We start from the raw sequence: 12,175 nt of genomic DNA on the forward strand, positions 1-12,175 counted from the left end.
ATTTCTAGATCAAATGAAACAGTTAGTGCACACAGTGATGGAAATGTAACGCTTTTTCTCTTTGCCCATCGGGCTGGGAATTCATATGGCTTAACACTTCATATCCAGCTACAGTTAAACCACCATTCTCTGCCGTCTCAGGGAATGTAGTTCCACCATCTCAGTTCCAACCAATTCTAAAATAGGAATTTCCGGTTGTCATATATGAGTGTGTAATGTGGGGTGTGGAGCCGCATCAGTAGGGTGGTCATGTGAAGCAGTGTGTGGAGGCTCAGCTTAGGTACGCTCAGCCTGCCCCATGGCCATATTTGAGCTCGGCATGTGTCGCGGTCCTGCCTCCACGCCTCTATGAGATGGCCTTTAAGAATGCCTCGCTGGAAAAGGGTGCAAAGCAGTTTTAAAGGACACGGTTCTTTCCATGCTGAAAACCCCTCTCCCGAAGAAATGCCCCCCCCCCCTTAAATGCCAAAGCTGGCTCTTCCTCTCAATAGCGGATCGCGGATGAATTGTCCGTGAATCGTCTGACGGTCGGTGTGTTCTGCCCCCTCTACGACCACTTTCCCCCGAGGCCTACCTGTATTTTACCAACAGAGCACAAAAGGGCATTTAGCTCATATGCATATTTAATGCAACAAAACACAAACACATTCTTTATTAATTTGGCTCATAAAATATTTCATGTGAGGCTTGTACTTACCTTTGAACCGCAGCCTTGCATGTTAGACAAAGATGCCCTTGGGCTCGTTGTGCACTTTAAAAAATCCGCAGTATTACAGATAGAAACGGAAGGAGGAGCCCATCACAGCCTTCATCTTCTTATGTGTCATAAGTCGTTTAACCATCAAAGCAACCTCCATTAATTATGTATTTACCACCCCTCTTGTTTGAGGGGGAGAGAATGTTTGTGAAAGAGATTACATTTCGACAAGCAATCTGAGTAGGGCGGAAAAAAAATAGAGGAAAAAAGCAGGCACTCTGTGTCCGTATTTATGTAGCTGAGTGAGTTAACATAAAGGTGATCAGTGCGCTGCTGGTGTGTGAAAGGAGGTCTTGGTGAGTGGCGAGTGCTCCGCTCCCCCCCCTACCCCCCCCCCCGCTCCTGCGGGCACAAAGTGTGAAAGGAGGTCTTGGTGAGTGGCGAGCGCTCCCCCCCCCCACTCCTGCGGGCACAAGTGGCGAGCGATCTCCCCCCCGCTCCTGCGGGCACAAAGCTGCTTTTCTCTGCAGAGCCCGAGCGGAGCGGAGCGCTGGCCAGCTCCCGGTGATCCGCCTCGGGGATCCACTCTGTCATAGTGTGGGAAAAGCCACTGCTGCTGATGAGATAGAGAGAGAGAGAGAGAGAGAGAGAGGGAGAGAGAGAGAGAGAGAGAGTGAGACAGAGAGACAGAGAGAGAGAGAAAAAGAGAGAAGTGCCAGTTATAGTTGGGGTTTGTTTTTCAGTATTTAATCAGTTCTCTTGTGACAGGCTTCCGTTCTGGAAATAAACCCATTTTCATTTGTTGTATTTTTTTTCTTTTTTTTCCTCCCCGTAAACATTTTCCAGAAAGCGCCGAGCTATATGCGCTAATCAGCGCCCCTCCTCTGGCACTCTCTCTCAACCCTCTCTCCTCCACCCCGGCGCGTCTCCTGGGAGCAGAGTTGCAAATCACTGCGTCTTTAGGAGGGACACATCCTCCCTGTTTTTACTGCCCATCTAATAACTTTAACAACAGCTGAAGAATGAGTCCCCTGGTTTGTAGTGTGTGTACGGCCTCTTGGGATTTCTTCTTTCAGAGACGTGTGTCATCGCCGTCCCCCCCCCCCCCCCCCGTGTTTGAAATTGTAATAGCCTCATTAGTTCCTCATCATTAAGATGCAAATTTGATTTAAAAAGAAAAGCAGACTCTGTGTTCCCAGTCCCATATTTTAAACGTCTTTATGGTGCTGGAAGCACGTCATGGCATCCTCTCTGGGTTTCCTTTTTGAACTTTTTTTTGTTTTTTGTTTTGATCTAATTATAAATGTAAAAAAAAAAAAGCAGATTTATGTGGATGCACTTTTCCCCATTTGGTTTCGTGAGCCGAGGAACAGAATAGGCATCGCTCTGATTAATTCAGCTGAGGGACGCAGAAGCTCCGGCTCTGCTGATGCATGTCTTGCTGTAGAGATTCCAGGCAGTGGATTGGAAAGCAGCACTGCTGCACTGACTCATAGCCATCTGTCCATCATACGAGCGCAGAGCTCTCTCCAGATGTGCCACTTAGCACACAGCCCAACATCCAAGAACTCCGCTCGTCGCTCGGAGTGGCCTAGTCTGGGTGTCACTGAGTGAAATATGCACCGACAGTCCCCAGGGAGTCAGCACCTCTTAACTTACGGAGCGTGCACGGAATCCAGTTGGATAACAGGCGACGAGCACAGTTTTTATGGGCGTTGGATGGCGTTGGTGCTCTTCGTCAATTTTGGAAACGTGAAAGAATATTGTACCGGATTGTCTGATTAGTTGTTCTGAAATGATCAAATGGCCGAATGATTATGTGAACTTAGAGTGAAGATAAAAGTGTTGATAAAACAATAATTTGGATGCCAGTGTAGTCGCATGATCACACAGTCTAAAATTGGACTATTGATGCGGTTTCAGAACAGTGTTTATGTAAGAACGTAACACTAATTTAGGTGATTTCAGATCTCCGTTTCATTTCAACGCTATATATTTGTATGCTACAGACCAGCCAAAGCAGGGAGACACAACCATATTTTTCCCTGGACATGTCTTAGACAAACTCTAGCCAGAGCAAGTAGAAAAGCCTCTATTGCTTTAAGACAGACTACAAGATTGAGATAATACTGTGTTTACTCACTAAAGGAGCATTGATGTGAAATGACTCATCTAATCATTATGCATCATGCATTAGCTGGAGACGCAAAAGACAGCGCTCCCTAAATAGCACCAGTGGTGGGAACTGTCCTGATCTGTCTTCAGAGCGGCGTATTAAAACCACAAAGCTTTATGACGGGGGCCGAGAGAGGACGGCTGCTCCGTGTCAGACGAGGCCTGGTGAACCCCCAGCGCCACAGAAAGGCTGCTCCAGTGCTTTGATGGTCCCATGCTTAACCTTTAACCTCGCTGTGTCATAAGCCCCGCCACTGTGCTATGAGCCTGCTGCGCGAACCATCGCTGCCCTCGTGTTGCGTAAGCAAGCGCGTATGCCAAGGGACTACCGGTCTCCTTACCATAGGGACTTCAGCTGGGTGACCCTAATTGATTTGAACGAAACGGCACTAGGTAAACTAATAATAGGCTCTTTTGGCCGGCAGGCTTTCCCCTGCACTGGTTACATAAACACAGCATCCTCTGTACCTTTGAGTCAGAGATGAGCAGGTTACCCTAGAGGGACTGCTGGCCCCAGGCTTGTGTGTTATCGCTGTCACACTCACACTCCATATTCAGAGTACATGCCATATTCGTGTGTGTTTGTGTGTGCGTGTTTGTGTTTGTGTGTGTGTGTGTGTGTGCTTGTGTTTGTGTGCGTGTTTGTGTTTGTGTGCGTGTTTGTGTTTGTGTGTGTGTGTGTGTGTGTGTGTGTGTGTGTGTGTGTGTGTGTGTGTGTGTGTGTGTGCTTGTGTTTGTGTGCGTGTGCGTGTGTGTGTATATCTGCCGCTCTGTGTTGATGTCTTTGGTTCAGAAGACTGTCTATCAGTGTCGAGCTCATTCCGATCTTAATCTCCTCTGAAAAGCTGACATCAACAGCTGAATCAACCTATTATAGTCCTTTTAGCTTGAAAGAGCACTAAACATTTAGCTGCACATTTAAAAGCAAATGAAATGATTGAGGGGAATAAGGATTCAAGGTCACCTTGATTCTCAGGCTTTACTTCCTAGTGTAGAGTCTGTGTGTAGAGTCTCATTGAGACCCAGGCAGGCACACGTGAGTGAATTCATTAGATGTGTTTGTGTTTGTGTTTGTGTTTGCTAGGCTGCTGAAGACCCAGTCCCTGGAGTGGTACTATAATAATGTGCGTCGGCGCTTTAAGAGGTTCGGGAGTGCCAAGGTGCTGAAGACACTGTACAGGAAGCACGCTGCCGAGCAAGGAAATCTGGCAGAACTAACAGGTATTCTCACACACACACACACACACACACACACACACACACACACACACACTCACGTTAACTAAATGTTTATTTAAAGCATTTTTCTGATATGTGGAGGGGTAGGGGGGAATTATTGCTTATGCTCAACACCGTAATTGTGAAACCAGAGAGCGTATATACATGCATCACACGCTCGTATGCAATATGATTAATATCACCAATGCATACATTTGCATGGTAATGAACCTAGTTTCTGCTTAAAATATGTCCAGCCTCTAACCTATGACAGTGCTTGTACCGCATCATGGCGAATCCATTAAATCATTGGAAAAATACAAAAAAAACACTTTTTTATGCATGTTTTTTTTTTTTACCCATTTAATATGGTGACAGGGATAGTGCTATTGATAAATGGCCACGAGAGGTCCTGTTTACAGTGAGTGCGGCTGTGTATCGACGCAGCTGCCGCGCCTGCGGTTTTGGAGCTTTCAGATATCCTGCAGTCTGTCCTCCTGAGTGCTGTGGTGTTGGAGGTTTTTTCTGTGGGATGGCAGCGAAGCAGTGTGGTGCAGGGAGAACAGGATTAAGGGCCTGGAGGCTTTCATTTCACATAACAACTTCACCAGATTACGCAGCAGGAGCTGCAGGATTCCGGGGCCAGGAGAACTCCCCACCCTCCCGGCTAGGATTGGAATCTGAATTCTGCTCACTCTGTGTGTGTGTGCATATATAGATATGTGTGTGTGTGTGTGTGTGTGTGTGTGTGTGTGTGTGTAATTGTGTGTGTGTGTGTGTGTGTGTGTGTGTGTGTGTGTGTGTGTGTGTGTGTGTGTGTGTGTGTGTGTGTGTGTAATTGTGTGTGTGTGTGTGTGTGTGTGTGTGTGTGTAATTGTGTGTGTGTGTGTGTGTGTGTCTGTGTGTGTGTGTGTGTGTGTGTGTGTGTGTGTGTGTGTGTGTGTGTGTGTGTGTGTGTGTGTGTGTGTGTGTGTAAATGTCTTCAGCCATCCATGCCAAAGCCAGGATCATGCCGCAGTTGGTAGCTGATCACTCTGACACACTGTGTGTGTGTGTGTGTGTGTGTGTGTGTATCTATTTGCCTGTATGTGTGTGCGCACGTGAGCTTACACTCGTTTGTACATCCGTGTGCATACATGTATGTGTATGTTTGTGCTTGTGTCTGTGGCACTGTGTTCTCGTGCATATGCATATGAGTGTACTGTGTGTGTGTGTGTGTGTGTGTGTGTGTGTGTGTGTGTGTGTGTGTGTGTGTGTGTATATATATATGCAAGTGAATAGTGCTCCTGTGTGTTTGTCTGTATATGCACATGTCTAGACATGTGCGTATATATGCGTGTATGCATGTATGTCTGTTTCCCACTTTACGTGTAAGTGCAGTGGTGTTGTGCGTTGAGCACTGAAGTTGAGCATTCGCAGGCTTCGCCCCCTCTGTCTGACGGCCTCTGGCTTTGCTCAGCCCAGCAGAGGGGATTGGAGGGAATTAGTCATGTTTGTGGAGAAAAGGTCATGTGTGTATTTTACAAGGCCCCTAATGGATCATTTTTTGGCCATCCGTTTCTCCGTTAATATATACAGTGCACTGGCAATGCTGCTAGAGTGACTGAAAATGCTGAAAGATCGTAATTATAGGCATAGTAAATCAGACAGAGTTATTAGTGCTGCTTGGTGTAATGTGTCTGTGGGTATAAGGTGTGTTTCTTCTTAGAAATGTTAATCAGGAATGGTTCAAGTTCTGAAGTGCTTTTTTAAGATACCCAAAGCTCTCTCATAGCAATGAAAAGAAAGAGGACTCTTATCATCACGATTAATGCCTAGTGGATGATGTTTGTTCTTTTTGGTCTGATTTTGTAAAAAATTTGGGCCAATTTGGACTTTTGGATCTTTTTTATGACGGCAGAGGGTTGGGGTGTTGCGTTTTTGTTCTCTTGTGAAGGATGGCCTCTGATGGCAGTAATTGGCCCCAGCCCTGCGCCGGGAGAGTGGGACCGGACCCGTCTGTCCCCCAGCACCTTCTCCAGCAGCATCATTACATTTAATCAGACGTCTCCCATGCAGCCAGCAGTCCGGACCAAACCTGCTTCACCTGGAAGCCTCAGTCAAGTCCGCCTGATTTAAAAAAGTACATCCTTGCATATATGATGTGAGAGGTGCTTTAACATCTGAAGATGCTGGGTTCCTTGTCCAGAGATAGCAGCAGACTTGCTATATATATAATAACATATAACAGTATGTTATAACCCCGGGCCCATATGTCCCATTCTTGCAGTGCAGATGCGGGGAATCTGAGATCAAATGAATTGGATAGAATTACAGGATTACATCTCAAACTAGTTATCTCTCTTGGAGGGCTGTATTTTCCCTCTTATTCCAGTTTCCCTTTAGGATCCTACCCTTATCGTAAGTCTTCACCATGGTATGGCGCTCATCTGAATTCTGGAGAGATGGTCAGGACCATACCGCGCCTCCTCTGGTGCACTTGAAGTCAGCAGTCCGCCTCTCTTTTTATCTCTGACCTCAGCACTTCAAAGGGACCCGCTGCTTCAATCTGAACACACAGCCCCCGCTGAAAGAAAACCTCACAGTCACAGCAGCCGTGCAAGGTTACCTGACTTTATTGTGCCACGCTATGTACAAGAAACCCAAAGAGAGAGAGCGAGAGAGAGAGAGAGAGAGAGAGAGAGAGAGAGAGAGAGAGAGCACGCACGTACAAGAGAGAAAGAGAGAAAGGGAGAGACTGTGATGATCCTGGGTTTGTTGGGTCACCTGGGCTTGTGGCATGTCAGTACACATTTTTATCAAGTCATTCCACAGAGCTTCCCCCCTAAGGCTGTTTGCTGTAGGCTATGTGAGGGTCTGGATTCCCAGAGCGACTCAAGATACTGGGTGGAATGGAGGTGAGAGACAACAGAGGGAGGAGATGGAGGGATTGCTGTGACTGTCATGCGAGCCCTTGGAAACAGAGGGATGGGGATGAAAAAGATGGCCTTGGCAACAAGATAGCGCATGTCGAGACTGACAGCGAGCATAAAGAACTACCTTTTGAGCAGGAAGAAACTGCCTCCTTTATGTGTGTGTGTGTGTGTGTGTGTGTGTGTGTGTGTGTGTGTGTGTGTGTGTGTGTGGGTGTGAACTACCCTTTGAGCAGGAAGAAACTGCCTCCTGCAGGTCTGTGTAAAACTGAACTGCTGAACATAGTGGGATTCATGGTGAAGACTGGGTAACTGCTCTGGATGTGTTCATCCAGATAAGTGTGTTTTCTAAGCGTGCTGCCGTTTCTCAAAGCTGTTTGGGATGACAAAGATACACTTGACCTTCACTTATCACACACACAAACACACACAAAGAAAACTCTTTTTTGGGGACATCTCTACATGGCGGGAAAGCCATATTAGAGTGTCACATTTCATCCGTCAGAAGATCTGTCCTCACGCTGGCCCCGGTGAGACTGTCTGCTTCTGTTACACAGCAGGAGATGACATCCCACACAGTCACTGCCATCCAGCAGTAGCATTGGCAGCAGCAGCAGGAGCAGGGAGCGCCCCTGTCTCCAGCATCGGATGCCCCTTAAGCTCATCACAAATCAGCAGCCCCAGCTAAGCAGTCCTCTTCCTGACAGGAGGAGCAGTGGAGCCTGAGTGTGTGTGTGTGTGTGTGTGTGTGTGTGTGTGTGTGTGTGTGTGTGTGTGTGTGTGTGTGTGTGTGTGTGTGTGTGTGTGTGTGTGTGAAAGTGTGTGTGTGTGTGTGTGTGTGTGTGTGTGTGTCCATCAGTTGAGCTGTGTGCCCTCCCATCTGTGCCCTGGTGTTAAAACCCCCCACTTTAATATTTCATCGCTAAATCTGCATTCCGCCCAGGTGGGATTCAAATCCCACATCTTGCTGTCAAGTTTTTAGGAAATCGCCCCAAAAAGAAACGAGTCATTGAAGTTGAAACTTGAAAGTCAACGAATTAGGGAGTTCAAGATGAAGCAAGTCACTGTGGGGAGCTTTGTAAGTAAAGGCTGGCTAATAACATATTGGGCTTTTTTTTTTTGTTAAGTTAAACTCTGTTCCAGGAATTATGGATTGAGTTTATATTGACAGCAGAATGTAGCGTAGAGCTGGAGAGTTAATCCCTGTCAAAAGGCCTGTATCCAGTTTGCATTTTATCTTATTAATTCCTGGCATTGAGCAGCAGCAGATGTACGCATATTCATAAGGCTGCGGCTATGGTGGGTTTGGAAATCTAATACATTTCAGTGCAGTCCGCCTCCAGCTTTGGTCCTTAATATGATGGAAATGGTTTATGCGTCTGACAATCCTCCACATTAGTTTATTGTTATGTGTTGGTGCACAGTTCGTGATACGACCAAAAGTACCACACTAATAGGTTTGTCATGAGGAGGTCATGGATGCATTGTGGTGCATTGTGGTGGATATAAAACAGATCATGGCAGGTGTGTTATATCATCTAGTTTTCACCAGTTTCTTTTCATTAGCAAAAAATCATGATCCAGTTCCCAAGAGCAACTTTGATGGTTGGAGCTCCTCCATTGGAGAGCTGACCATGTATTGTGGTTGCTATTCCTTATCATTGCTAACAGAAGCGCTCCTGTGTTTTGCCTGTGTGCAGAGGAGAGCACATATGCGGAGAGCACCGGCAATGAAGGCAGTGTGTGTGACAGTGACTCAGCGTTCTACAAGCAAATCGAAGGTGAGTTTAACACACAAAAGCCCTCAGTCCCTCTCAATTCCTCTCAGTCCCTCTCAGTCCCTCTCAATTCCTCTCAGTCCCTCTCAGTCCCTCTCAGTCCCCCTAGCCATGTGTCATCATTGCTAACACACAGTCAGATCTTGTCAGTCACAAACTTGTCAGCTTCAAACCTTGAATATGTAGTAAACATCAAGGAAACGGGAACAAGGAACAGGTTGTGTTCAAGTTTATCACATATTGTAAGGATATTCAAAGAAATGGTTGATTATCTCACATACGTTGTTAAACCTTGTGTTCTTGTGTTAACGTCACCAAGAAGAACACCATGGAATAGTCTTTGCCACAGCCCATCAACTAGACTTTTTAATATTGCAGTTGGTGACATTGTGTAGTCACAAAGAGCATCATGTGATGAAGTCAGCTAATCAGAAGGCGACTTTCTAAGATGATTTACAGCTAGATAGACCTTCCTTTAAAGATGTGATCTCTCTTTAGAGTTAGAGGGGATATTCGAAGAGGCTAAATCAGACTAGATCATCTCTTAGTGAAACCTTTACTCTCCCTCTATTGCCCACAATCCACATTTCTATTTTATTTAGTTTTTGTGAATAGGTGACTTACTGTGCATGTGAAAGGTAACATGAGGCAAAGCAATTGAGACATCCTGTGAATAAAACCTTCCATCCTGTGAATAAAACCTTCCATCCTGTGAAGAATTCTTCAAAATATAACGTTGTGTTTTAATTTGTTTAACCATTTGATTTTTTTTTGTAAGATTAGGCATTCTTGTGAGTGTACAATGCTCCGGGGGTTAAAAGAATATTGCCACTGCTTCCGTATGCGCATTTCCTGGTGTTTTTCCTGAATCATTTATACCGTTAATAATATCTGCTCTGCTTGGTCTCGACACGTCTTCCCCCTCCGGCGCAGAGCACAACATGGCTGACACAATCACTGTGGCACTGCGGGTGGCGGAGGAGGCCATAGACGAGGCCATCACCAAGGCCGAGGCGTACACCGACAGCCAAGTAAGACGGACTCTTCTTTTAGAGATCTATATTTAGTGGCATTCATGCGGTTGACAGATTTCATTCATAAGTACTGTAACAGTGAACAGTGCTGATGAAACTATATGCAACTATAGGCAATGGAAGACACACAGATTGAAATGATATGAAATTGTATGGAATAATATACAGAATATATATAGTATTTTGTAATAATAAAAATAATATTAACAGTCCAGCTATGAGCTGTTTTAAACAAAAAACGTCTCTTCGTCTCTTCACGTGATCTCAGATTTCCTGGAATATTAGGAAGGTGCACTGTGGGGTGAATGAGTCTTTATCAGGCGTGTGCAGAATTCAAACATTTGCAGGACTGTCTTTCTAAAAGGACAGATTCAGAGGGACTGGGATTATAAACGCCCTGTCGATGGAGGAGTAGCCTTGAGGTGTTTCACATGAGCAGGCTTTTGAAGCTGAGTGGCCAATTACATTTGGCAGTCTGTTAAAACCATCCATACCCGTGTTTAAGGATGAGGCATTCAAACTGTCCAATGATTTTCCATCAGATTTGATGATATAAGATGGACCATTATGGAAAATAGGTGCTGATTGATTGGTCCACTGTAATCCGATGGCCAGTGACTAATGTGTGTCGAACTTCAGAGGGTGAGGGAATTTAAAGAAGCTGTAAGAAGGATAGCGGAGAGAGAGAGAGACAGAGAGAAAGAGAGAGACAGAGAGAGAGAGAGAGAGAAAGAGAGAGTATAGGAAGCTGACAAAGAATGTACAGAGTGATCTGTTAAGCATGGATCTCCAGTATTTGTGCCTGCACCTCCAAGTCAGGTGATTCGGTTTTAAATGCCGAGCTTAATGTAAAGAAGTGTCAGTTGCACGTTTTGTGGTACAAGACAAAGCGCCATTATTTATAAGGTAAGGAGACTAATGAGAGATAGATAGTGATACACATGAGTCATTTGTTGAGTACTTTTAGAAAACACAGATATACTTTTTCCCCCCGTCACAATAGAGGGACATGACAAGTGTTTGATGTCTGTATGCTGAGAGAGGGAGTGACAGGTGTCAACAGGTCCTCTTTATTCCCCCCCACCCACACACACATCCCCAGGTGTGGGTAATCAGTCAATCAACCATGGCTCGTCGTCCCCACTGTTGCCTGCAGGCCAAGGGAATGGTCGAAGTTACATAATGTCAGAATGATGTAACTATATCAATAATCATAAATCATCCATATGTAGGATGCGTTTTACTCTTTCGTCATTCAGAACACATCTGCTTGCATGAGGAGCAGTTGGCATCAGGCAGTGGCGGTGAAGGGGGGGCTGTGAGGGGTCGTGCCAGTGGGCAGGCGGTGGTGCTGGTACTGGCCAGTCATTAGCCCAGGCTATAAATGACTTGCATGAGCAGAGCTAAATGTTATTCAAAGGATAGGTATTTTTCAGCTGAAATTATATCTTTCTGCCACATTAAAGGCATACAGTGGATAACCGCAGATAATAACTTGGGTGAAACAAGCTAAAAGCCCGTGACTAATAGCGCAACGGGAGCTGCAGTAGTTAATGGACTTGCCTCCAGATCAAACAGGAACTTTTTCAATCACTCGCTTTTTAACAGTGTCTTTTTCATGAACTTCTCTTCTTTGCACATGAAAGGAACTGTAGATAGACAGTGCATGGCGAGTTCACATGGACACGTGTGGCCTTCATGATGGCCAGAGTAAGATAGACAGTGCATGGCGAGTTCACATGGACACACGTGTGGCCTTCATGATGGCCAGAGTAAGATAGACAGTGCATGGCGAGTTCACAGGAACACACGTGTGGCCTTCTCGATGGCACAGAGTGAGATGAGCGGTTGCAGCTTGCTTGCCCTTGAGTAGCCTTTTGCACTCCGACTGTAGACGGCTAATTATAACTGCCTGTGAACGCTGATAAGAAATAGGAGTGACTGTCCTGTTTTATAAGCTCAGTACAAAATGACAATCCATTTTGTCTTTTTAATTAGCTTGGCAAGAACCCATCAAAGGACCAGTACAAAATGTACACTGTGAGTGTGGCTAGTCTGTAGGCCACCAGTTGAAGAACTCTGCTTTAATGGTTCTTCAATGACAAAGACAAAGAGCCTGTTTTTCTCTGAGTGCATGAGATAAAAAATGAGAGAAAGACATTAAACTGAGCTCTGACTGTTCTGAAGGAGAAACAGAAGGAGGCCCAGTATCTGCAGGAGAACCGGGAGGAGCTGATCGAGGAACTGGCCACAACCATCGTGCATAAAGTAAGTGGCATCAGCTCACAGACACAGCCAGGCAGGAGGTTTCACTACTTGTGTAGTATCTTGTCCAAATCTGCACTTAAATGTTTGTATAGG

At 45.6% G+C, this 12,175-nt stretch overlaps 1 protein-coding gene across 1 annotated transcript in view; it reads left to right on the forward strand.

Annotated features, from left to right (window-relative positions):
- Positions 1–12,175, forward strand: part of myripa (myosin VIIA and Rab interacting protein a) — a 33,842-nt gene that overhangs the window by 13,789 nt on the left and 7,878 nt on the right. Inside the window, exons 5-8 of the mRNA XM_031562795.1 lie at positions 3,957–4,093; positions 8,703–8,783; positions 9,714–9,811; positions 12,002–12,082. Coding sequence (XP_031418655.1) covers positions 3,957–4,093; positions 8,703–8,783; positions 9,714–9,811; positions 12,002–12,082 — 397 coding nt within the window. The remainder of the gene's footprint in view (positions 1–3,956; positions 4,094–8,702; positions 8,784–9,713; positions 9,812–12,001; positions 12,083–12,175) is intronic.

Source organism: Clupea harengus, chromosome 25 (genome assembly GCF_900700415.2).
Source record: "Clupea harengus chromosome 25, Ch_v2.0.2, whole genome shotgun sequence".
In the NCBI taxonomy this organism is placed as follows: Eukaryota; Metazoa; Chordata; class Actinopteri; order Clupeiformes; family Clupeidae; genus Clupea; species Clupea harengus.